At 37.5% G+C, this 27,776-nt stretch overlaps 1 protein-coding gene across 4 annotated transcripts in view; it reads right to left on the bottom strand.

Moving 5' to 3' along the window:
• fam189a1 (family with sequence similarity 189 member A1) overlaps window positions 1–27,776 on the bottom strand; it is a 91,582-nt gene that overhangs the window by 1,101 nt on the left and 62,705 nt on the right. For 3 of the 4 annotated variants that reach the window (XM_044100437.1, XM_044100428.1, XM_044100411.1), the window contains 9 exons: window positions 15,544–15,654; window positions 13,116–13,280; window positions 6,902–7,009; window positions 6,098–6,258; window positions 3,333–3,468; window positions 2,597–2,675; window positions 1,339–2,121; window positions 1,162–1,233; window positions 490–818 (listed from right to left, as the gene is read on the bottom strand). In XM_044100437.1, the coding sequence (XP_043956372.1) occupies window positions 490–818; window positions 1,162–1,233; window positions 1,339–2,121; window positions 2,597–2,675; window positions 3,333–3,468; window positions 6,098–6,258; window positions 6,902–7,009; window positions 13,116–13,280; window positions 15,544–15,642 (1,932 nt within the window). In that variant the 5' untranslated portion in view covers window positions 15,643–15,654. The remainder of the gene's footprint in view (window positions 1–489; window positions 819–1,161; window positions 1,234–1,338; window positions 2,122–2,596; window positions 2,676–3,332; window positions 3,469–6,097; window positions 6,259–6,901; window positions 7,010–13,115; window positions 13,281–15,543; window positions 15,655–27,776) is intronic. The other variant, XM_044100421.1, reaches the window with a different exon arrangement.

Below are 27,776 nucleotides of genomic sequence, written 5' to 3'. Positions count from 1 at the left end.
TGGATGTTCAACGAATATGCAGGACAGAATGAATATTCTATGACTACAGGGATATTTTCTGAAAATATCACTTTAGTTTCAGAAAAATACATACATATATATATATATAATTCTTAATGATTCCAGTGAGTTTTGCAAGGTTATCCTTATGGCTCCTTTGATTGGTGATTTCACGGTTATTAATTCTTTGTTTAATAAATATGTAGCTTAATCTGGTTTAGTCTTGTGTTTCCATTTGGTTTCACCTTGAATTATTTAGTTTTAGTTAATCAATAGTGAGAATAGCTGAATAATAGAAAAATCAAATTTTTGAATATCAACTCCTTTTACATCTTAATTGTCAATTTTCATGTTAGATTCAGATAAATTCTGAATCCTCAGAGGCAGAGAAAACTCTCCTCATTATTTATTTTAGAATAGTATTCTGTATTCATTTAATAATAATGTTATCAAACATCGCTTTGCACATATTTAGTCAAATCTGGTTACCTGATCTATGACATTGGCACTGAAGATGGCCTCTTCCATGTGTTTCTCGTCTGACTTGATCACATACTTGATGTTGTTGACAACCTGCTGGACTTCTGGAGGTAGACTACTGCTGCTGGAGTGCTCCAGGAATTTGGCCACTAATATTTTTGTGTCTTTGTACATCTTAAGGTCAGCCAGTGAGTGCGGGCGCTCATGTGAGGGGTGCGTGTGAAGGGATCGTGGCTTAAGGTGGATGTCCACTTTCCTGCCCTCCTTCTGCTGCTGCTTTGTGACAGCTACATGGCCTGGCTTCGCTTCGACTACTTCTGATGAAACATAGCTTGCCTCTGAGGAGGAAATCATGCAAAAACTCTTAAAGCACAGAAAATGACTGTAACTTCTAATATTGATAGGTCAAACCCTGCAGTTTGTTACATTGAATCAAGTAAGGTAGCAGAAAAAAAGACTAAAGAAGCTGACTTGTATTTAAAAAAAAAAGGTATAAGCAGTGTTTTTTTAAATTATTATTGTTATTTAGATAATAGTACATAAAGCAGAAACAAATACCACAAATCAATTTCTTTTTTTTTTTTTTTTTATAAAACAAAGCAAAAATCATAAGATGTCCAAATTTAAAGAGTATGACTGTCATTTCATCAGTAGATATGTAAAACATTTGGACTCTCTTACCCTGTTCTGGAGAAGTACGAGCTGAGCCTGCAGCAGCTGAGTTATTTCCAGTGGTGCACCCACAGTTCTGTCCTGCAGGGGGAAACAAAAAACTATAGTATGAGCCTCAGTTCACTTTAACTGATCACTTTACTAATTTCTCCTCTAAACATCCTTTGAAGTATTTTCTGCACGTACTTCCTGTTGTGGTGGAGCAGGAGATGGGGTCACTGGTGGAACGGACAATGCGTGCCAGTTTGCGATACCTTCTGGCTGCTCTGAGCGCCCGAGGCCTCTCGGATGGTGACTGGCCACTCTGAGCTGAGGTAGAGGGGGGCTGTGATGAGGAGGAGGGTGACCAAACACTGAAGCACAGCCTGGGGCCTCGTGGCCGGATGGGGGGAGAGGGAGAAGGAGAGGGAGCCAGAGGGCTGATGGCAGAAGTTCCACCAGAGGAGGCCACTGAGGTGGGGGAACAAGGCTGCGGCGGTGGCGGGATAGTTACAGGTAAGGTGAGCTTCCTGCTCATCATTCTCGCTTTAATCAAGGAATGTGTCTGGGCTTTTGGTGGCTCCTCTGGTAAATGTTTGGCTGAGGCCAGTTCGTCACAAATGTGCATTGCGGCCCTCAGTTCCTCGCATGGATGCGTGTTCTCTGCAGAATACTCCTGGTCCAGGTTGCTAAAGTTTTCTGAGGACCAATCCGGTGAGCGTTCCAGGGAGTCCTGGGTGTGTGAGGACTCGCTGTATCCCGTGTCACTAGGCCGTGCATCGGTGTGAGTCATGCCGCGGTGGCAACGGGTAGAGAGACGCGTGCAAAGTTCAAGGCTGGTGCAGCTTCCGTCAGTGGGGGCGGTCTGCAGGGTGCCAAACGGAGACGAGTCGGAGCCTTGAACCTCCAGGGAGCACAGGTCCTCTGAAGAGCAGGTCTGGTCCTGGTCAGCCACCTCAGACACCATCAGCGATGCACTGTCAACTGAGGCTGACATTTTCATTAAGTACAAGTAAAAAAGATTAGCTACAGCATGACTTAAAATCTTTTGTAATTATTGCTGTCTTCTGCCATTTTTTTTATGGAATATAAAAATAAAAAAAATCACTGACATTTATTAATAATCCAAAACATGCATAAAAATGATTGAAATAAATTTTTTTTATTAAACAATAAAAATAATTAGTAAATAATTTAATTAATCATTTAAATGTGTGTATATAAGAAGTTATAAATAATGAAAAACTTATAAAAGGAAAAGGAACAAAAAAAAACATAAATGACAAACAAAAACGTAACTGCAAAAGATGAATAAGAAAAAGAGAAAAATTAATAAATGCATTCACATGGCTGAAAATAAAGGCAAAATTACATAGTAATATTAACAATATTAAAGATCAATTTTCACAACTTAAAATTAAATTTAACGGGTATTTTGGCAGTCTTAGTTCTGTGGAGACGTTACCCTGTGTGCTGAATCCTGCTGTGGTGTTTCTGTCACACAGACTGGACTCGGTGGCCTGTTGCTCGATACTGGTGGTGACCTGAAAAAAGCAAAATCATTAGTTGAAAAAAGCAAAATCACTAGTTGAAAAACGCCTCAGGCGTTTCATAGAAGCAGGGATGCAGTACTTTGTTTTGATTGAGCTGTGAAGCACCTAACCTGCAATACTACTGACTGGGCTGTAGGGGGCTGTGTTACTCTATCACACACCAACATTCATCTCTCATTTTAAAGGAAAGGGGCACTAGTTCAGAAAATAACAATGTTGCACATAGAGCTGCAGGACAACAGCTTGATTTAACAAATCTTAAGTAGCCTGGTTGATTTTAGGACGTTTGTGTTTTTTTATCATTATACCCAGAAGATGTCACTTAGACTGCCTGCTGCTTATGTATTTTTGTTGGAGACAAGTTATCCTACTTTTGATTCCTAAGCCAGATTTCTATCATAGTTGCTTTTGAATTAACTTGTACATGCAATCAAATAATGGAATAAAATCTTTTGGTTACAGTTGATCTGTAATGTATTAATATATAACAAGAGAAGCCTATATTTGCTTATTTGCCTGTAATTTAAAAGGGGGAAAAAAAAAAAAAACTGAAAAAATCTTTATTCTTTAGGAAAGAGCCAACTTATGACTTGTTTGCTTTCAGTGTAGACACTAGCTTGAAGGCAGAGTTGTATGTGTATCCCTCACCTGGCTGGCCGGGGTCTGGCCCACCACAGACTCATACGGAGGAGGGAGGTCAGTTGGATACAGGGCTCCCGGGCTATTTATGGGCACCCCATAGATGGCGCTGAAGGGGGAGTGTGGAAAGTCCAGATGCAAGCCTCTGCCAAGGAGGTAAAACAGAAACGAGCAACAGATAAAATTCTTACAGACAAATAAAACACCAGATGCAGAAATAATGGACAATACTCAAAGTCAGTCACATGCTAGTAAGCATTTAAGTGGCCTGATAAACGTGAATATTGGTCAATGAACTAAAGGGTGAAAGACATCCTCTTGTCTCAAACACTCAAATTCAGGCAATATGTATCATTGCCCTACTCAGTGTACACCACCTCTGTTTTATATGATGCCAATTAAGAATAAGCAGCCAAGCGTGCCGTTATATCTTTTACTAACAACCCTATTCTCAGCTGAAGCGGCAGAGCATGAAATACAGCCTGAGTTTCCTCCAACCATCTGAGCCGTTATGATGTCATGACACATCCGTGGCCTTCAGTAGAGACACCATAAATGCTTCGTCTGCCTTGTAGATATTTATGGCTTAATTGACAAATAGATGTGGCTTTCAGCCAAATAGCATCAGCTGTGGCATTCTAGCTCATAAGACTGAGGAAAATGGGGGGAGTTATAAGGAGGAGGGGTCATCTAATCATCCAGAGCAGCTTAATAGGGGGAAATGCTCCAGCTCTCCCATGGTCAGAGTGATATTCACACCGAGATAAGAAATGTATAAAAACTGTTTAACTTCAGGATTTTAAAGACTTAAATGCTGATTATGAAGAATTACAACATCATAAATGGTAAGATTAAGAATATTGTTCTAGCTCTCTTGGTGAGCGATTAATTATTTATATTTTTGACTTAAGGTAACAATTAGAGAGCTGAAGGTATTTTATACCAAAGTCAAATTTATTACAGAGATGGTGTTTTAAGATGACTTAGCACATTCTGTTAGAGTTTAGCAAAGCTAATGCAGCGGCCATTACAAAAGCAGCAGTCTCTGTGTGTGTACCCTCAAGAAAGTAAATCTACCTCAACACTGATTTCCAAAAGCTTGCCAGCATTTTAAAATCTAGCATGTTTAAAAAAAAAAACTCCAATGGATACAACATTTTTGATAACCTCAAAAATCTGCAATACCTTTTGTGTACATAGACCATTTTGCATAGTAAAAATGTCTGCATATCACATCTTTTAATATAAAACAAAAACTCATTGGAAATTTTATGCAACATTTAAAGAAACCTGGATACACTTATGTTGTAATCTATTTCGTTTTATCCACACACTATTTGGAAACCGATTTGAGCTGGTATTGTGTTTTTAAAGTACCGTATAACTTTTCCTGATTTTCTTTCCATATATTATTTAAACTCCAAAGCACTACTGGGCCTCCTTTTGTTGCAATTTTAGTTTTATAAGAAGACAAATGTTTGGACTCTCAATTGTAGAGGAAGAGTTTAAACATTTGGATTCATTTATTGCAGAGCCTGGCTGTTTTAAAATAGTGATTCAGCAGCACCCTGCAGAATAAAATGCTGCATCCATCGCAAGACAATTTGTGCCAAAATTCAGCATAACAGGCTCCTTCACAGAAGAGGAAATTCGAACCAGGCCATGCGTTTAAATGAAGTCCAATTAAATCACTGGTTGAGACATTTGCAACTCTTTTTATTATGATTTTTTTCTCCCCTCCAGGGGGTCTTTTGTGGGATCTAGTGTCCCTTATTTGAAAGTAGGCTGACAGGAAGCAGATACGCAGTAAATGTGAACAGGTTCGGGAATCAAACACACGACTGCTGCTTTGAGATCTCAAGGCCTCCAAACGTGGGTCACGCTTTCCCCTACGCCACCACAGCACGCCCCGACATTCGTAACTCTGATGAAGATCTACTGTCCTAAATCCTGAGCATGTGGCATCTATGTTTATCAACGACGAATGAGTACTTTAATCTGGCAGAAAATAGGAGATTTTTTTTTTCTTTTGTAATCTCTATATTTTAGCCTATATTAAATAAACTAAGACCCACATGGCATTACTGGATCTTGGTCATGTATTCTCTCCTTTTCATATTGAAGTTAGGCCCAGCACAGAATTATGGCAAAGCTGCAAGAGGTCTAAAACCTCGCAGGCATTCAATATTGAGATTTTTCAGGATTTTCTTAATCTTTAATGATATTATAACAGCTGATGTGTGGTGAACCATGCCTCTATATTTCCCTCTGTAGGACTCGATTTCCACTCATGTTTACTATAACTATGATTTGTTTCCAAATGGTTCCCCAGGAGTTGCTGTTTTTTATTTCCGCCTTTGCTTCCCTTTGTTGTTCTCCGTCCAGACTCAAATCTCTGGTGTTTTAAAATAATTGCATCCTGCTTTCATTTATATTAAAGTAATGTCTGAGAGCTCAGAGGACTCTGTTCACCCCATCTCAACTGAGGTCCTCTATTAACCGCATTAGGCTGCATTTGACTGGTAAACACAATTTTTGCATATATATATTTTTAATAATTCAAAGTAATTCACATTACTTTGAATTATTAAGGAATTTGTAGCAACAAAGCGTATCTATTGACTTACTGCTAATCCACAATCTAAAAACTGAACAATCACAACTTGGCTGTTGCTGTTGGGAATTAATCACATTTTTCATACTGGGATAATGTCTCAATTTCTAAGCCGATAAATTGAAATGTTGCTATTACGCAGCAGAATTATGCTTCTCACCTTTGTCCATCCATTGACGGGGTGCAGGTGTACTCTGGGGGGTAGTAAGGTGGTGGAGGGATCGGAGGAATGAACTCATCAAAGTCTAGGGTCTGATGCAGGATGGTACCATGGGGGGTCATACACTCAGCGTTTAAGGCTCGAGCTCTGTGGGGCATGAACTGAAACACAAAGCAAATAGAGCAATCAGCAGGCTTTTGTCATCCTTGTTATCAAACAGTGGATTAAGTTCAGGTCATTACCCAGCAGATTGCAGAAATAGAAATACATTTACAGTTAAAAGAATGCAGGAACATAGTAATAGTCTATCCACGTTTGTATAATCACTAATGGACATTCTGTTCTTAATTAGAAACTCATTTACAATATTATTTGCAATTGCTGAATAACATAAGACAGTTTTCCTGAATACTTTTTTATTCCAACTTTTAGTCTTGTTTTCTTTATAGTAATACCTCTGAATCTGTGCTCTGCTATAACACTTGGTTTCAACGTGACAGAGCCCAGAACTCTGGGTTTGTCAGGCTGGATTCAAAATAAAAGCATGACTAGTGATTTCCAGTCTCCGCAGAATGTTGTCAAACAAAACATGGAGCCACAGGCATCAATTTAAATATTTAAACTTGTTTAAGCAGGCATAAAATTCCCAGGATGAAATCTGTGGAGGGTTCTTGCATCACAAGCTACAGCAGTTAGCTACATGATGACAACAGCGCTCTACCTGATGAGTTGCGGGTATGTTCGGAGATATGAAATAACAGTTGTTGGTAAAAATTTTTTTACCCGCCTTTCCATCCCTCTTACCATCTGCAGTACATCAGTCGACACCATCTGCATGCAGCACATTGCGGTAGCAAGAGCGCACACAATGGTGGAGATGACGTTAAGGGCACAGACGCTGAACAGCAGCTCCTAAAGGAGAAGAGACGGAGAAGGAGACTGTCAGAGGAGAAGAAAACAAAAAGGAGAGAGGGAAATTATGAGACTAAAGATGGGAGGAATTTCTAGAAAACATCTGGAATAAATAGCTAAGAAAGACCTGATTTCTTTAACTGGTAAAATAAGAAAAATGATGTCTGTTTTTTTTTCTTTTTCTTTTTTTTTAAATATACTTAAATTAGCTATTAGTTAGTCTGTAACTACAAATCAATGTGTAAGCTGGTGAAGCACAAGTCTAACACCATTAAAAAGACTAACAAAACTGGCCTTTCTGCTAGCTCTTTGAGAGATAAATGCATTTAAATATAAAATCAAATATTTACATAGCCTAGACAAAAAAACACATAACCCATTTTAGCCTATGCTTTAGCTTCCTGGCTGATGTCTTAGGATGTTCCTCTAAACACTGCTTAACTTCTGTTTGCTAATGATATGTCTTTTGGGAAGTGTTTACCAGTCCTTCTACAATAATGCACCTCCACGCCATGACACTATCACCCTTAAACTTAACAGCATAATGTTCTCATGCTTGCAAGTTTTCCCCTTTTTCCTTCAAAAGGTAACAAAGGTCTTTATCAGCTAACACTTCCATTTTAGTTACATCAGACCACATATCTGTGTTCTGATGTGTTTAAGAACTGAAATATTTGTCCTTGATTGTCCTTGCAAACTTTCATTGTTTTTTTGGGTATTTTCTGTCGCCTGTCTTGGTTTCACTGTATGACCAGTTTCAAGGTCTTTTGCTTTTGTTCTGGGGTAGAATAGTGCATTCATTTCTAGGACACAGAATCCGCCTTTTCCCCGACAGCTGGAGACTCCCATGGTGATAACGGTTGTATATAATTGTGTGAAGAGATGCATGTTGTCCCCCTTTGGCATCTGGCAATTGTATCCATGGTTGAACCAGACGTGGAGGTCCACATTTGTCACTCTGATGTATTTTCTTTAGCTGGAGATTGGCACCAGCACCCCTCCTGACCTCACTGGGGAAAAGGGTGTTAGAAAATGGATGGAAGGATGGATGCATTTTCTTTTTCCATTATGTAACAAAGGGGAAGTGCGTCTGATGTGTTGCCATAAAATGCATCCACAGGTGTGCCTCGTTTTAACTCGAATGCTGTGAATTAACCTTTTACCAGTTTTATAGAACCATAAGTTTGGCAACTATGAGTGCCCCAGTCTTTAAAAACATATCTGGGTTTTGTTTAAATTCACCTATAAACCTGTCATAATGTAGGAGAGAATAATATAATACAACTATTCTTTATTGATAAACTTTATTGATTGCAAATTGCTGCCAGCATGAGGAACATGAATGTAACATCTTTCCAGAGAATAATTTAATTTCACTCTTACATTTGTGAACAGTCCTCTAAACTAAAACTCACCAATATATGCCCTGCACATATTTTTTCCAGAGTAATTTGGCTTTCATTTATAGTGATATTATGTCCATCAGACAACCTTCAAACATTTTCAATGTCTTCACACTCATGTCCACTATTCAAATCGCCCAGTAAAGATTTCAAGTTTTTTTGGAAATATGTGTATTTTTGAAAAAAATCTTTTTCAGAATAACTCGCATTGCAAAGCTTTTTTTCACTCCACATCTATCACGCCACAGATTTTGTGTTGGAAGAATGTCTGGGAGACGTATGGACATTACATCAATCTGTTGGACATTTCACGCCAAGCTGTTAATAACAACTGCTGTTTGGACTGTCACTACTTTCACATTAAGCTTCATTTAATATACTCTCCTCAATTGACAGACTAATAGAGGCTTTAATTTCTATAATGGTAAGTATATCTCTCTACACTTATGTACTTTATGCAGCATTAATGCTGACCAAACATTCAGCATCTACAAAGGCAGCTACACTCCTGAGGCTCCAGCTTCAACTGATGTCAGATGCGTTACCCTTGGATTTACGTTGACCAGTCAACCCTAATTGCCAAGGACAGGACAGCCACTCTCACCAAGAAAATGTTATGCAGAACCAGTTTTCTTTCTGAACCTATGCCAGAGGTTGAATTGCTTTTCTGCGGGGTTACCCTGGCACCTAAACCTTAAATTGCTGAGAGGTTTAAGTACCTTCTCTCACTTTTTCTAAAGCGAAAGAAAAACGTATAAGAGATTTATAGGCAGATAAATACATAGTCTTTGGTGATGCAGACACTGCTGCAGCAGCCAAGAGAGAACTAAGGCGTAATGCAAAGCTCTCAAGGTCCTGGCCAAACACATAATCTTATTGCCTCATACTATTCGCTGCAACTAATACGGCTGAAACAAGCAGCAGAAACTATATTCCTCTGAACAGTGTTAAGGCTCATCCTTACAGATAAGCTAAGGAGACTTAAGGCAGAGGGAATTGAGGCTCTTCTACACCAAAAAGAGACACCTGAGGTGTTGGGCTGCTAATCAAACACTTCCTGAGTGAAGAATTGTGGGCATGTTAAAGCTGGATGAGGCTCTGCAGAGATTCAGGACAGAAAACCAAAATGGGAATGTTTCAGGGTAGTCCTAAAGAGTTAAGAGAGGTTTGACTCCTGTTCCCCCTGAGTCATAATAAGGAAAGTATTATTTTTTAGATATCTACACTTATGGTGCGATGATAGGAGGTATGAGTATAGTTTTGGATTGGGAGTTGGAACTATGGAGCCATAGAAATAAAAAAAGATTTTTTTTTTCTCATATTGACCTCCTGCCTAATGTGGCTACAACCCCATGGTGACAGACTGAGGAGAGGACTTAATTACTTTTTCACATCACTGATACTCAACTGCTGCCTCTCGAACCATGAGGTTCTGGACCGAATGTCTCAATTAGTTTTTCCTTCAAGCGTCAGGAATCACATCACACTAAAGGTGTCAAATAAATGATCCCTGTTCTTTTCCAATCGGTGTGAAGATACTCGTGTTAATTTGCCCCCCATTTGTGAATCAGCTCTGAGAAAAAGTCCTGAATGTCGTTCAGGAAGAGACATCAGAAAAAAAACATCTTTCAGAGATTTTCTAACATCTGAAGGATATCCTTGTGATGCTGTATCCCATGCGGTTCTAACAGTGTTTTCTGACACTCAACATTAACTTTTTTTTGGACATTTTGAGATACAACAGGCTTTAATTGAGTGAAACAGTTCAGACAAGCATCCATAAACCTCAGTAGCCCATCGTCTGGGCTCTGCTTCTGCTGTTTTTCTTCCACTGGTCTCTTTCCTGCAACCTGTAAGCATGAGTTTTTGTATCTGTTTAGTTTTGCTGTTTTGAAAGTGCTAGGAAATTATATTTCTCCCCTGATTTTACCTTTATTGCACTGTTACATGTTTCAAATTATAAAACAAATTTGTCAGACAGAAATATCCTTATCCAATATATTTCTGATATTATAACATTTCTGTGATTATCAATATTTTGGAAAGCTAAGTTTTAATTGGAGGCCTGTCTCACAAACAAAATTAATAAAGTACTTAAATGTAACCTCTCTGACAACATAATGTAGCCTAAAAGATAAAAATAAAAAAATGCTACAGTCTAAAGCGATTAAATTACAAATGAAAAATTGTTGTTTGTCTTCTGTTATTGAAACCAGCTCACTAAAATTAATCCAAGAGCTCATAATGAATCATCCAGGGTGTCAAAGCACATCTAAAGCACTGCCAGCCTCCTTCGCCTTGGTAAAAATAATGTTTATGATCCAACAATAAAAAAAGAGACCAGGCAGAAATGGTCAAAACAACAACAGGTCTTCTTAAAGATCTTTAAAAAATTCTCTTTAAGCTCCATTTTATTTTAGTTTTGTAGCAGGACAAAGATCCTAATGCACCAGCAAGTCCACTTCTAAATGGCCTCCCTTATTTTTCCACATTGGGACAGATTTGTTTTTATAGCTTCTCTCCCTTCATAATCATCATCTAAAAAATGCTTTTTGTACTAACTCCTGATTTTTCTTGTCTGATTTTAATTTAGGTTTGCAAGGACATCAATAATAAGGCATTATAAAACATTCCAGTACAAAACCAAAGAGAAAGTGCTGAAATTATTTTCACCAAAACTGCTTAATATGTGTGACAGCTGAATATTTAACCTCTGAAAAATACTTTGCCTTTAGGTCAACCAGAGTAAGGTTATACATCCGCCTCTTAACAGGAAACCAGAAATTACCTCAATACCACCTCTCACGAATGATTTACAGCCCCAGGCAGAGTAATGAAACGGAAAAAAAAGACTGGATGGAAATTAAATATGTCTGTGGAGAATGAATGGCACATATCCCTAGCAATGCGATATGCTTTCATAAATGTAAGAGAGCCACTTAAAGAGGAGAGAAGCTGTAGAGAAATGAGACACTAAGTCTACATCGTCTACAGCTTCGCCTTGCTTTCATTTAAATCAGAGTTTTTTCTTTTGTATGCTACAGAAAAGAACAACACTGCAGATGAGTTCATCACAATCAGACGTCTAACAGCATCTGAAATGGAAATTGACTCCTGGGACTTGCATATGACACCTTTTCTTAGATATAACTCAATATGTCTGACTGCTCCGGTGCTTAATAAAGCTTTATAGCACCAATTCCCCATTTCTTTAATGAGTTATGACCACAGTGATGAATGTGCTCGATCTTTCCTCCTTTCATAAGCATTTTTCACCTGAAGAAGTCTTTTGATTTGGTTATCAATGTTTTATAATCAATCAGGGGTGTAAAATTAACGGATATGATTGTCGTTATCCATTAAGGTCAGAGTGCTTAAAACTGTATTTTATTCCTGCAGACACCAGGAGAGATAAGATATTCCACCTAGGTCACGAACTGCTAAACTACAACCAGCCTGAAAACGCAGTGAATACTAAAACATCTGCCTTCTGGGGAAAAAAAAAAAGACATATGCTTTACAACTCCTTCTAATTGGAGACTGAGCTGTCATGTTGTTGAACAAAAACTACACATTAGACAAAAATGTTGGAAAGCATTTTTCCATGAGTGGATCTAGAGAAGTAAAGTCTTATTACTCTCATGCGCTTAAATTCAATTTAGCATAATTTTTGTACATTGAAATGTTTATGGTAAATACAAAATTTTAGGTAGATGATATTTGCAGATAAGATTTCCTGACTACTTTTGGTGAAAATCTAAAGAAATGACATTCAATATGCTCAAAATCAAACTTTTCACACTCTGACCAGCCTCATCCTTTCCACCAATAATAATAGATGTTTATTACCCACCATTATCAATTCACCTTTGAAACACACACACTTTATTCAACTTTTACTCTTCAATGCTGTTGTTTAATAATTGTTAGCAAATACTGCTACATGATTTTAAAAATATTGTTCAATACTAATCTAGATTTGATCGTTAGTTAATGGCATGTTATTAACATTAGTGTTTTTATAACATTTAATAACTTTTCACCTTTTTTCTCATAAAAATATGCATCTATCTCCTGGGTTTCTTCACTAATTGAATCTAGATGATTGTGGTTTCCTCATTCTCTCTAACTGATTTTGTTTCACTTCAAACTTCCAATTCCTCATTGCTTTATTAACAGTAATTGCTTGTTTTATCTCTATGTCCATCTCAGTCACTTTGTCGTTTTGTCCTATCTCAGGACAGCTACGGCTACAACGTAGCTTACCAACATTAGTGTGTGAATGACTGACTGTAGTGTAAAGCGCTTTGGAGTCTGTGGATTTGATAAAAGTGCTGAACAAGTACAGTGAATTTGCCATTTACCATTTAGTTGATCATTTTGATACTTTTATTGCGCTAGCTCCTAGTGATTAAATTCATGTCTTTCAGATTTTGATTTCTATAAAGCACTTTGTTTTACACTAGACTGAATTAAAAGTGTTCTATAAATAAAGTTTGACTGATTGATTATACGTTGCTGTGACGGAAATGCAAGCGAGACTAAATTAATGAACACATTAAATCCAATATCTTCTTGTAAGACTAATATATTCAGAGCTGGGCATTATTTAAAACAGTAATCCATGTCGGACAAAACCTAAATAAAATATAATATATCCAGTATTCTTTCAAAACGTGGAAATGCTAGAGAAACACGGCCACCTTGAGGCGAAGGCGGATGGTGTTGCAGTCCCGCAGGGGGTTCAGTTTCAGCATCTCTGCCTGGTTGTTGCAGCCGGTGCTCTGCTTCTGTTGCTCGCAGCAGACACACACTCCATCGTTGTCAAAAGGTACCTGGGGGGCAGGAGGGGAGACCACACATCCGCACTCAAGCAGGCATGCCACAAAACACAGAGAAACATGCATGCATGCATGACCAAACACACAAAGAGACACGCAAACACACGCATGGGCCAGACCTCAGCTTATTCTGTCGAGTAATTTATCCCCTCCCTCCATAAAAATAAGCTGATGGTGTATGAGACTTTTTTTTAAAACAGCGAAGCCTTGTGCACGTGTAAAAACGACAAAGTGAGGCTATGATGAGCTACTCCGGTACGGATTGAGGTACCTCTGCTGTGTGTCCCAGATTGAGTCAAAAGCAGGACATGAACTCAACAAGTATGGGTTAATTACATTGGGGAGAGGAGATGAAGAACATTAATATTTCAGTCACGTGTGGATGAGGGTCCCTGGAGAGTCACATAAAGTACCAAAGTTAGTGTGCATGCGTAGAGCGCGCATGCACACTAACTTTGGAGAAAAGCTGCTTATACTGTGGAAGTAGTTGGGTTAGTGGGCTGGGTGTCTTAGAAACCACAAGGGGCTTCTACAGTTATGAAATAGACACAAACCCCAGGCACTATAAATTCACTTTAAAAACATCAGCTAAGCATCTGGTTAAGAAAAGTTCAGTCTCTAAAGGCTATTATTTGGATTGTTAAAAAAAAAAGAAAAAAGGAGAGCTTACAGCTTTTGCAGCTACATAACAGCACCTCAAACAAAAACACAGTTCATACTCAGTTCAGAATATCACTTTCATACAAAACACAGCTATGGAGAATAATAAGTGGCAATTTTGTAGGTAGTTAATATTTTAAGCTGTATGGATGCAAAGGCTGAAGAACTAAAAAAAGATTACATTCTTATAATATATTCACAGCAAATTATATGATGGACTAACACATAAAAGGTACATAGTGTGAGCTGGAAGGCAAATGATAGAGGCTTCATAAGTTTTATCACACATAAAAATCTGTGTAGTGTGGAGAGAGATTGTATTCAGTGTCCCTGAGTCTACAAGTCATAGAACTGAGTTTTACTGGACCGGATGTGATAATCATGAGTCAGTGGTGACAAACAAATGGTTTTGTTGATTTCAGGAATGACTCAGCTCAGAAGTTTGTTCATCACAAGAACAGAAGTTCTGCAAAGCTGGACAACAAAAACCCATGACCATTTGTCTGGTATGAAAAGTTGTTTATAACATAGAATTCATCACAATATTGCACTGTTTAGTGGCTTGGTAAATTCTTCCTTTATGCAGGTTTTCCTATCATGGAGATAATTAATTGATATTTTGATTCAATACTTGTTACGTTCGGAACATGTGACAATAACTTTCAAATATATTAAAGTCTTTATTTTTGATATATTTTGTGTTACAGCACATAATTGTGGAGAGGAAAAGTCCATAATTTTGCAATTTCATCAATAAAATTCTGAAATGTGTGCCGTCTACTGAATGCAGCTCCTCTTTATTTTGATACCCCTGAATAAAATCCCTTCCAATATATAAAGTCTTCTAAAGTCAACTTGGGAATACATTAATAGCAGCATAAATACTCCCATTCTGTGAAGGCCTTAGAGATTTGCAAACAATAGCAGCATCTTGGAGACCAGGGAAAACAGCCGACTGCTGTGAAAAATTTTAAAGGATGGCTACTTTATAAAACCACATCCTGAGCTTGGAACATTTCATAGAGCACTGCTCAATCCATCTTGTTATTCCTCATAGAATATGCCTGAAGTAAAAACCTACCAAGACATCCAATCAAACTGACAGGCAGTGTATAAATTATAAATGCAACCAAGAGGTTTACGGTAACTCGAGAGGACCTGCAGAGATTCACAGCTCAGGTGGGAGAAATTGAATGGAAAACGTTTTGCTCATCTGGCCTTCATGAAAAAGGATCAAGAAAGTTATGGCTGGAAAAAGATACAAGACGTAATATTTGCAGCTTGCCAAAAAATATGTAGGGGGCAAAAATAAGATGTCAGATTAAGATGTGAAACTAAAATTTAACTTTTTCCATTGCCTTTAGCTTTTTATCTTGTGTGGACAGGTCACCAGTCCATCACCAGGGCAACAGGAAAACACAGAACAAAAGAACATGCATTGTTGGCCTACATTCAAAAGCATATCAGAAAACTAACCCTGCTCATCACCCACCACAGACCACCCCTCTGAGTGCTGGACAAAGACACCACAGCCGCCCCACCCAAACACTGGGTAGAAATAATGGATGTAGACATTGGACTGACAGTCAAATAACTAAGATTGCATGGGTCAATGTCTAGTTGGTCTCACCAGCTTACACTCCTCCAGCGAGTTAACAAGCTGAGCGTTTTGGCAGGAGAGAATGGAGCCCGCCAGGTTGAGCATTACACACACTGCAGACAGCAGCATGAAGAATGTGATCTGTCACAGAGAAACAAGAGGGAGGGAACAGAGACAAATTAGAAACAGATAGCACAATGTCAAACTGTTGCTGCCTGCATTGATTAAGCGTTTATGTCCTTCTGACACTGTTTGAAAGTAGCTGCAGTGACAAAGACACTTTATGCTTTTACTAATCAACCCTGGTTGCCAGAGGGAAAAAAAAGTACTTATGTTAAGAGGGACTGACAACTTCTTTTACCTTACACCTCCAGGTACTGATGTTGACAAAAATAAATACATTTTCAGAGATATATAAACGAGACGATCATGACTTGTTTCTGTAGACTTTCAGGAAAGTTTTGCACTGTGCAGGAAAAAGTAACTAAGCAACTAAGATCTGTCAGACTGTCTAAAATAGCAGTGAAAAAGACAACACATCCTTCCTTTCATTTGTTACTTGTGAGCTCTGTGGAGATTACTCCTGCTACTTGACAGGAAATATGTCTTCTGGACCTAAAATAGCTCCGCAGTTTGAAGCGAAGAACTTGAAAAACACACAATAGGTTCATTAGAAAAGCTCATCAGTGACCTGATTTTCAAAAAGTGTTTAAACTATGGGATAGTAGCGGTGAAGGACAGATAGGGCTTTACCGAACAGAAAGGTGATCAGGAACAAGCATAAACAGATGGAGAGGAGGAGAATCCAGAATGGAAGGCAGAAGGAAAGGGGAAGGAGAGATGGCATGTAATAAACAGATGGAGCGATAAATTTAAGTGCTTCTTGCCACAGCAGGAAATTGAAAGATTGGGAGATTGATGAGCAAGCTTCAGGGGAAACTCTTGGATGTGAATAAAAAAAAAAACTGAAAAGAAAAAAGGAAATGCAGACGAGAAAAAAAAAGTATGGACACAAATGGAGCAATATGGGAGGATGAACCCTTTTATCTAATGGTAATGATGTGCAGATCTTATAAATCAACTATTTAATCCTAAAAAGTAGTACTCTTTGAAAGCTGTGCTATTACATGAAAGAGTATCATTACAATAATAAAAAAAACACTGTCTGTAATATATAACGATAATGTATTTAATAAATTTTCTAGGCAATGGGGAGAAGAAACGCAGATAGACATGCATGTAAAGAAGAGACTAGTTCCTTAAAATTGCCGGTCATTTTTGGAAACGTATTATTGTGTATCATGTGGAGCGCCTTCAAAAATGGTGCAACATAGGATGTTTGGCACTCCTCATTCTGGAGAGTTAAAAAAAAAAAAAAAAGCTTTTATGGCTTTAGTGTCGTTTATTTGACAGTAGTCGGACAGGAAAGTGAGTGATGAGAGAGAGAGAAGACAAGTAGAAAAATGAGGAATAGACCACTGAAGTTTTGTTCTATTGAAGAAGACAAAATGATAAGATGTCACAAATACCACTTGGCAACCTTTTTTTTTAAATAAAATATATATATTTTTTTTAAATTAATAAAATGAAAAAAATAATACTCCAAGCTTTAAAGAAACACTTGTAACATGCTACTGGAGCTTTGGTAAAATAATCATCGGTGTGTCTCGTCACAAACCACAGAATCCGCCTTATTAACAAGCAACAATAATTTTAAATTTGGTGTGGGTCTGTGTAGAAATAGATTTACAATAATTTGTGTTGTTTCTATCTCTCTTTATATTTTCATTTGCACATTAAAATTGTAAATAGAGAATGAGTATTGCAGTATTTTATCAATTAGCTTTAGGTTCAGTAGCAAAATAAATAAGTGTGTTTCTAAAATTTGTTAGATTAAAAAAAAAATATTGGGACAACTTTAAAAATGAGATACAACTGTTTCCAGTACTACCTTTCAATGAGCTCCTCTTTTCAGTTCAAGGTTAAATTGGAGGATAAATCTACTTGGTTATAATTAGAAATGTATCAGATTGAAACTGGCTGATACTTATTTCTGATTCTCTCAGAGGACTTACCTGCAGATTTAGATTATTGTGGTTTTTGTGATTCTCTCTACAGGCTATGATACAAACTCTTTTTGCCTGTGCACTGATTCTCAAATGGACTTAAGTCTGAACTTTGACTGAACCATTAACTTTCCTATAGGGGCTTTGGATGCATATTTAAGGTCAGATTGCTGCTGAAGGGTGAAACTCTCTTCCAGTCCCCTCTAGTGCAGTGTCTAAACGTTTATCTTTAAGTATTGTCGTCTAATTACTTCAACGTTCACCAGTTTCACTTTTCTAACTGGTCAATAAAATAATCCCAATTGCATGAAACCACCACTACTATGTTCCTTCATGGAGATAATGGTTAGTTTATCACAGAATAAAAGTGTCATTTTGCATGTATACCACGGTTCACAGACAGGTCTGTCTTCCATCTTCATATTATGTGTTCAACAGTGTTTGTTGAGAGATTTATGGCTCAAACCTTTTTAAACTAAGCCCTTTGTAAACCCTACTATGCACTTTTTCTATGGTGGTGACCTATTACAAAAGACTCCCAAAATACATTGTCATTTGAAGTTATTAAGAGGTAAAATGTGAAAAAATGTGTTGCATAGAAAAATATTAAGACATTTTTGCTTTGCAATAGAAATACTCTACTGCAGCAAGCAAGACTCAGTTATTGAAGGACGCAAAACCATGTCACATCATTCAGAGGGAATTATAAGTTATCAGTAGATTTAACGGAAAAAGCAGAGTTGTTACCTCAATGTGAACAGTGAGCATAAAGCAAGTTTCTTGTTCCATTTTGTATCAACTTCAATGATGTGATGACAATAACTATCACTACAATGCACAATGCTGCAAAGGCAATGACAGTAAAAGCTCCTTGATGTTCAGGTCAGAAGCTGAACGTTAATGAAATATCTTCTGGTTTACTGTGTGGTCAGCTGAGCAGACGCAGTGCTGAGCCACACACATTAAATAGACACTATTCTAACAGAATAAAAAGCTTTTCATCAAGGCTATATTGACTTCTGGAAGGTCATAAAGCAATGTTACTTTAAAAGCATTTTCAGTTTCTACCTGTGTTTGGTGTGTCTCCCTCTTTGTTTACAGTACATCATTTACAGTTATTCTGGTGGATTAAAGTTGCAAAAATTGCAAAAATGTAGATTTAAATTCATAACTCTGTAAATAAAAAAACTATCCTGCTAGAAATAAATAAAATATCAAGGTTATTTTTGTTCTGTTATGGGTAGCATAAACCTTTGTTTCCATTTTCATTAGAACGTGAATAAATTTTCTTTCCATTTTAATTTTTAAATTTGGGAACACAGCAGACGTAAGAGTAAAAAACAGAGAACAGAAACAAACATGGAAAGATATACACAAACTTAGGAAAATACATATGTGAAGTAAACGCAAATGAGAATTTTAGAGAATAAAATACATCTAGAATGAAAAATCCATATCACAGTGAAAATTTATGCAAAATCAAATGATTCCCTCATTTCTTAGCTCATATGCATAATTGTGAGTTTATTACAAATTGTCCACAATAATAATAAAAGCCTTAGGTTTAAGTAACTGTTGCCTCCCACCTGCAGGTTGTAGTATTTCTTATTTCTACTACACTACCGCCTCAGCTTTACTTGATGTCAAGTTATAGTAAATGTGATCGATATGAAAATGAACTAAACTCAAGCTGTGTTAAGTTCTTTAAAGAATAGAAATGTTCATGTAGCCAATCTGTATGCTTGCTTCTCATCTCTTTTCTTGTACATGTAGATTTTTAGAAGATGATTTATGGGGAATAATATTGCAAAGTTCTTTGCAAATATTCCCAAAGTAATGCCACAAAAAACATATCATGAAATCCTGTTGGAGCTAATACTAAATATATTTCAGAACAAATTAAACATGGATATTGACACATAAGTTGATTATTAATTTAATCCTACTAGTTATCCATAATATCATGCTGGTATAAATTTTATCAAAGCTTTCCACTGCGATTTACACCTGGAATAAAAAACATATAATCATCAAATTATAAAAATAGACCAACTTACTGTTTGAAACAGATCGAATAAATATCTTTATAAATGACATGAGTCCCATAAATATTCACACTGGGGCTCTTTAGGACTGATTAATCAAGCTGCCACCGGTGCACCCCAATGTTTTCTCACCACTAAGATAATTGTCAAGCTCAGCCCGACACAAATGCCTTCTCGTTACCGTGTGAGATCACAGAGCACCATTTAGCAGCTAGTCATTAATTACTGTGGCGGTGCCCTCTGCATGCCAAAAAGAAAAAAAAAAACAAAACACACACACACAACTACCCACACACACGCTCTTTCCCATAAAAGACGCGAATGCTGCTCTTTGCTTTAACAGCCAAAACAGATTTACGCTGCATGTCATCATCACATCGTTTAGGACTCACTGCAGAGGACAATACGGCATAATGTAATCACCATCCATCTGCATGACATGCATAGATTACAGAAGAACTCCCGAGGTTCTGTAATATCCAATAACTGTCACTGGGGTTAAAGCAGACATGCCTCTTCATCTCCAGCCCATCCTTTAAACTGCAAACATTAGTGATGGGGTTTTGGACGTTCACATGGAGGCACAGACCAATAATATCAGGCTACATCAAAGATGGCTCCTTGGCTGTGTTAGTTACCGAAAGGCTTTATGTTGAGAGATTGAGTTGCTTTAATTCTATGAAACTTGCTTGATATTCTGAGCAATAACAGCACGTTTTCCAAAATGTTTTTGCACGTTTTGAGTTTATTCACTGCTCAAATAAAGTCAATTTAGATAAAGCTTATTTAAGAAACACTAAAAAAACAATTAACAAAAATCAAGTGCTTCATAATTAAGTCAAGTTATGTGTTTTGAGCCAGATTTTGAATTTTAGTGTGAGCTTCCCCATTAAGTGCAAGGAAGGAGAGATGATTGTTAAGGGGAAATCTCTGTAGTTTATAATAAATTTACATATTGCACAAATTCTTCACACATAGAAAAGAATTTCAAGAGTTTGATTTTGTTAAGCTTGATGATTACAGCTTATAACTAATGAAAACTCACCACTTAGTCTCTTGAAAATTTACATCTTACAAACAACTAACATAGAAAGGTTTTTTATTAAATTTATGAGATGGACTTTAAGAACTCTGGGAGAAGTATGTCCAGGATTTTAGCTACAACTGTAACGTTTCTTGTGCTAAATCACTCCTGAAAACGTCAAAAGTGTCTTACTTTAGCTAATGAGAAAAGGGACTCTTCTGAAGAAGTTACCTGAGAAACTGCTTTTGCAAAGAAGTTAAGCTGATGTTCTGCTTAAACAAATTGGTTTTTACCCTTAGAATCAAATTAAAGTTTGAAAAATGTCTGTAAACCTGTTAAATTGCTAATTTAAAGACATTCTTTCATCACTCAAGGTCTGGCGGAATAGGAGCTTACATGCCTGCCCTTCAGCTTTATATTCCAGATTTCTTCGCTTCTTTAAGTGTTGCCTCCAACATCAACAAAAAAAAAAAAAAAAAGTCAGACTCATTCATCACCTCTGTTTGTCTGAAAAACCTCAGGTCAAAGATAAACATCTCAGCTGGGAAACTGGATGATAAAGCAACAAATTGGTATTCTCCAGACATTCACAGTTTTGCTATGAGCAAAGTAATAAAAACACACTGAGGTATCTAAAAGGAAGATGGGAAAATTGAGGGACTGTATCTCGTTAAATTACAATTTTAGTATTATTGTAAGCAGAAGTTAATATTTATTGCTAAAAAGATTAATAACATAAAAAGTATAAAATAATGTTGTTTTCGATTGCTTGGACAAATTACATGATTATCAAGAACTAGATAGTTTAAGATTATGACCATAGTTATTCACATCATGACTTAGATTTTTTCTTAATTATTTTCTCAAGCTTTAAATAATAAACTATAAGTGGTGCCATGCAGAAGTTTTTATCAATTATGCTACTTTGTGTCTTTTAGGCGTGCTGGTTATGGGCCAGAAACTCCGTTTTATTGTCATATTTCTGAAGCATTCTGTGAAAAACACCCTCTGGCTGTCCAGATGTTGCTTTGCATTAACAATCTTATTTTGCAACATGGTTTATGCATCATCATCAGTGCACAATAAATTATGCTTTCCTGAGGGGGATTAGTAGGTGATTAGTTTATCACTTTCTCCACAGTCATTTAAGATGGATGCTTTATTACCCTTTCATTTATCACTATCACACTAACAATTCATTTCTTATGTCTTTTTTAAAAATATCAAAGTCTGTCATTTGATAGACGAAAATGTTTTGATAACTTTTATGGATGACTAATTTATATATTTTTTTTCTGAAAGATGCAGAACGTGAGTCTGGGCAGGCATGTCTCTGCCTCCCTGTAGTCCTGGTGTCCCTCAAGGCTCAATGCTTCCCCCTTTCTTTCCAACCCACAGCTGTACATCTCCTCACAAGCCTGTCAAACTCCAAGTAGATGACACAACCATCACTGAGCTCACCTCACGAGAATGTGGATGACAAAACATAAACAACCTGGAATTAACTGGAGATGATTATGGACTTCCACAGAGATCCTGCCCCACCATCATCCAGGGTATTTGTTCAAAGAAGAATGTGACATCTTTCTGTTTTCTGGCAGCCATCATTTACTATGACCCAAAATGGGTTAGGGCAGCTGAAGAAGAACCTGCCAAAGTAATCCATCCCTGTCAAGTCCACTGTTGTATGGCCTGTTGCTGCCAGAGAAAAAGACACAGCGAGACAGTGGCATGCCATCTATCAAACTGAGAAGGTCACTGGCAATCTGCCCTTGATTCAAAATCTAAACACCTTCAGGACCTGTCCAGAGAGTCTGTGTCATTTGTTCGCCGTTTCTTTTCACTTCACAACCCATTACAATGTGCATATGTTAAACCATTCTGTCCGTAACTCAATTTACACATTTTGTTGCACATAGGTCAAACGACCAGCTGCTCTGAGATTTCTTGAGGTCCAAACAGAAAAGCAGAATTAGTCAAGCATTTGTTGTTGTTGCCTCACAATTGTGAATGAATTCACCGACCCATGAAAGAGTCTGCTGATAGTTGACACACTTGTAGCCTTTTGCTGTAGAATTACTTAGAGCTTAACATCTTAGTGTTTATTAATCCAATGTTTTACTATTTGTAATTTTAAAAGATTTAAATATAAATAGCCTTGGCTATTCAGATGAATATATTGTACTTGGAAGCATTTTATGAAGAGCGATTTTTATAACGTTTTTTGTATTGTATGAATGTATTAAACAGGGAGAAACAACAGAGTACAAAAAATAATCTTGTTCAAAATAACCTTCAAAGATCTTTCAGCTTCACATATTACCTACCTTTGCTTCACTGAGCAAAGCAAATGATGAAATCCCAACACCTATCGGCTCATGAAAGCTGCATCAAAAAACACAGACCATAATGTGCAATTTACTGTAGACATGCTAAAGGTGTATTTTTGGCAGCAAGGACATCTAGAGGCTTACTTTGATCTCACAAACCCACAATTCAAATATATAGCTGTTTGAAAAGGTCCATTCATTACATGTATGGATCAGTTTTTCCCATTTACCTCCACGTGATGTATAAACAAGGGTAAATGCAATTATTAAAAAACTCACTTCAAAAGAACAAGAACAAATTCACCACATCAGTTCATAACTAAATGATGACCCACATAATGGGATGCAACCAAAATCTAAATAGGGCTTTTTTAAAAAAAAGGAGATTATACACTCCATCTGTGCTTTTAACCTCTGGAGAAAAGAGCAGCTCAATAATAGATAGTTTGATCATCAGGGAATTGACAAAATGAGTATCTGAAGCACCGTTTGCATCCTCCGACTGCAGCACAAATTAGTATTTAGTCTGCAGCAGCACTGCGACACAACACAATTTATTTTCAATTATCCCTGAGCCACGAGAGATGGAAGCAATGTTGTTTTGTTTTTGCTGCTGCTCAGCAGATCACACGCCCTCTGATACATTTTCCCTCTGACACCGAGTATCAATCCTCAGGCCCCTGCAGGGATCAGGCACATCTGTGCACTAAAAACACTTAAAGGACAACAAGAGAACCGACTATAAGTGCTGGTTTTTCAGGAAGAAGTGGTAAATGTTAACAAATTATATCATGGGATCCAGTAAATTGCTCTGCTTAAGGGAAAAGTAAAATGTTAAATCCTGGACAGCTCTGAGACTAATTTGAAATTAGGGAAGAAATCATCATTTAGTTCTCACTGGTTCACAGCTAAACCTGGTGTAACTTTGAGCATTCAGCTCCAATGAAAGCATCATTTTATGTATGGCTGTGAGCACTGTGTGTTTGTGTGTGTCATAACCAGATCTTCCGGATTAGGTGTGACGGAGGGTGAGTGACCCCGAGTTCAGCGCAGGTCCAAATAAACAGTGGAGGTGTTGATACTAACTCTCGGCAGCAGGGCCCGCAGGATGTCACAAAACACCAGATACGTTCACCACAAAACCAAAAACCGTTGAAACTAGATGTTAACGTTCACTGTCTATAAAGAACATTGAAATCAACCAGAGCAACACATTGCATCCTGGGGAAAGAACAGCATGTGAAAATACTGGAGAGACATCAGCGAGCACGTCTGTTTTCCAAATGTACACCAAACTTCTAAAGTGGCTTTAGGACAACAAAGTTATTGTGATGTAGCTGCCACCAACACGCTCTGCTCTAAATAACATAGAATATACGTGGGCAGAGCTAAAAACGTGTGTGAGCAACGTGATCTGCAAACCTGACTCAGTTACACCAGTTCTGTCACGAGGAATGGGGCAAATTACAGCCTACTAATTTGAGAAGCTTGTGGAAGGATACCCAATATGTTTGACCCAAGACACAAAGTTTAAAAGGAAATTTTAAATACAAAGGAAATTTAAGTAAATTTCAAAATTTCAAGAATGTTCTTAAAAAATTATTTTTCTCACTACAGAAACGAGAAACAACATTTCTCGATTCTGTAACGAGAAATGTTACAGAATCCTGAAAGCTGCTTCAGCTTTCAAGATAAAAGAAGTATTTTAGTAATCCAAACAGATTTAAAACATTTCGTCAGTGAGACAGACAATACATTGTTTCAAATGTGTGTCTGTGTGAGGAACAATGCATTCATTGGTGTTTGCTTCACTGATTTACCATTGCAACATTTCTTCAGAGGTTTACCTAAAAAGTCAGGAAGCTGCAGCTGAATGCTGTGTTCTCACTAAAATCAGGAAAACAGAGCACATCACCCCAATTCTAAAGTCACTACACCGACTCCCTGTATAGAATAGAGTTAAAAATCCCTCTGTTACTGTACAAATCACTGAATGGCTTAGCACCAAAGTACATTAAAGAGCTTTAGTCATTGTGTCAATCTTACAGACCACTCAGGTCTTCTGGTTCTCGTTCTCGTCTACTCTTCAGCCTCAGAGTCAGAACCAAAAATGGAGAAGCAGCTTTCAGCTTTTATTCTCCACTAATATGAGAAAAAAAAAAAACTTGCAAAAAACTGCAAAAATGCTGAAACACAGAGTTTCTTTAAATCAAGGCTTAAAACCCACCTGTTTAGAGATGGACTCAAATGATAATCACTGGTGAATTGATCAGTTCTGGTCTGGATTAAACTTTTCATTACTTCTTCTTATTCTGCCACTCTACAGTTTCCTTTTGTTTTGTTTGTTACTTGTGCTATGTTTTTACCATGTGAAGCACTTCGGGTTTTCTGATTGCATAGATGTGCTTTTAAAATACGTTTGGCTTTACTTGATTTACCAACATTTTGTTTTCCCTTCATATTCATGTTCCTTCATTAATGACACACATTTGTTTACGCTGCTACACTGACTTTTGTTGTTTCTTGCACAAATAGTTGTGCAAATTTGTAGAAACCCTTAATTCTGTAGACATTGCTTTATTCTGAGAGGACAATTTAAGCTGCACAAACCTTGAATTTAACTTCACAAAAGCACAAATCGAAAGCAATTATTGGAGCCGTCACTTAAAAACCTGGCATAAATTTGCATACTTTCAATTAACTATTAGAATAGATTTAATTCACAAGGCCAAGACAAACAACATCTTCCATCCCTGTATCAATTTAAACATTATATTGAGTTGTATGAGGAGGATACTTTCACTGCCAGACTACAAAACACAAAAATTATTTAAAAAACAGAGTCAACTATATGCACTAAAAATGAATCTTTTGATGCTGACTACATAAGCGAGGTCCACAGAGATCAGGTGTCATTACCATTTTCAATTTGTTGGCGCTTGTTTCTCAAAATTCCAAAAACAGAAATAATTTTTTTCTAATTGTAGAATACAAAAGTAAAAAATTTTAATGAAATAAAATAAAAGCCCCAGCCTCTGAGGTTTGATGTGTAGTCATGTTGACAGCATGTCAGATTGCATCTCCGCAGGATGTGATGGATTTGTTCCTGTAGTCAGAGGCATCGAGGTGAAGCTACAGCCCGACAACGTTTATTGGCAAATGAGACGTGAAGACCTGGCAGCAGGTGGGCAAAAACACCATCCAAAGTTTGAAGCTTGTTCCGGACTGTTTTACATGTCTTACTAAACTGTAGAAACACGTCGGGTGGAGCCCTCTGCCCCCAAACACCGTCTGTTATTTATTACAGAGCCACATGTTGAGAAGACAGATGACCCGGCGGGTGGCAGTGTCTCTGTCTGTTGGGTTGGGAACAGTGGAGGTTTTGTGTAAAGAGAGAAGTTCATCTTGCTGCCAGTGTTCACACTTATTGATTAAAACGGACCAAGAAAGACAATATCGCCTGGAGGGTCAGCAGCTGATTAACCCCCACATCTGCACATTAATCCACCGCTGACCTCTGCAGAGCTCAAGCAAAGATTGTCTGCCTTTCTCCGCCGGACTCCCCGGGCTCCCGGTGGGGGGCCAGCTGTAATGAGCACGGGGCTATAATGATGACGGTCCCAGAAGGCCCTCGCTCCAAGCAGAAATGCAACTTTCTACAAGCTGCTCACACAAGGAATTTGTTTTTTTTTTTCCTAAGGAAACTAATGACGACGGTGTCTCAATTAAGGGAGATGGAGGAAGTGGATGGATTGTTTTATCTGTTAAACAAACCCCAGAAAAACAAGAGTAAGTTTCACTGAAAATATGGGTTTGAAATAGGATTCGGCTGATTTTATGCAGCCCTGTTGCATTTAAAGATCTGTGAAGCTGATCTAATTTAATAATACCACATATTTAAAAATAAAAAAAATGACAATAATCCTTCTTACAAGATCTCCTGACTTTGTAAATACAGTCGTGAAAACAAAAATTGCCTTGCGGCTGCCTTGCAATCAAAGGGTTCTGGGTTTGAATCTCATTCATGGAGATTCAAATATTGAGATCAGAATCTCTGGCTTCCTCCCTCATTCTAAAAACAAGCAGGTTACACGAGGTTTATTGCATTTAGGAATGAGGGCATACTTAATTTGACAAATGACCAGGTTTTCCCTGAAACTTTGCAAGGATTAAATAGAGATGTATGACTTAAAGGTTGCCAAAAAAACTTATTACTAATCCAAAGTTGCTTCTTTAAATCTTTGGAACAACATGGCAAATTTTATGGTCATTTGTGTTCAAGTTCCTCATCTTTCATATCCGAAAGTCCAGTGAAACCAACTGCCTTCAAAGGTCACCTAATTATACATAGATAGAGGACCCTGCACAAATTAAGACTGGCATGATGTATTTTTCTTTGTGTGTTACATTAAAAATGGTCAGTAAAGCAGAGCTGATATTTCTAGAATCACCTCTGCAGCTGCTGCTCTGCAGATCATGCTGCTGCTGCTCCTGTAAGCCATCTGATAAGAGGGTCTTTCTAATTCATATTCTAATTAATACGGAGCTTCACTTCCTGCATCTCACAACCCTGAGGGAGAACACCATTCAATAGGAATTATCTTCAGCAAAAAAAAGGTTTACGTCCTCCCAGCTGGCAGCGGCCTTTGTGACTCTCTCTAATAATCACTATCTGATCCTGTGTCACTTCCTGCCACTTTAAACAAAAATACAAGCCAAACACAAAACGCTTCAAATATATGAATGCCAAACTTTAGTTATTTTCTTTTTGTTTGCTTTGTTTTCAGATAAGTATGTG

The sequence above is a fragment of the Gambusia affinis genome, linkage group LG02 (assembly GCF_019740435.1).
Source record: "Gambusia affinis linkage group LG02, SWU_Gaff_1.0, whole genome shotgun sequence".
Classification (NCBI taxonomy): domain Eukaryota; kingdom Metazoa; phylum Chordata; class Actinopteri; order Cyprinodontiformes; family Poeciliidae; genus Gambusia; species Gambusia affinis.
The sequence above is the reverse complement of the archived record's forward strand: the minus strand, read 5'-3'. Positions and strand labels throughout refer to the sequence as shown.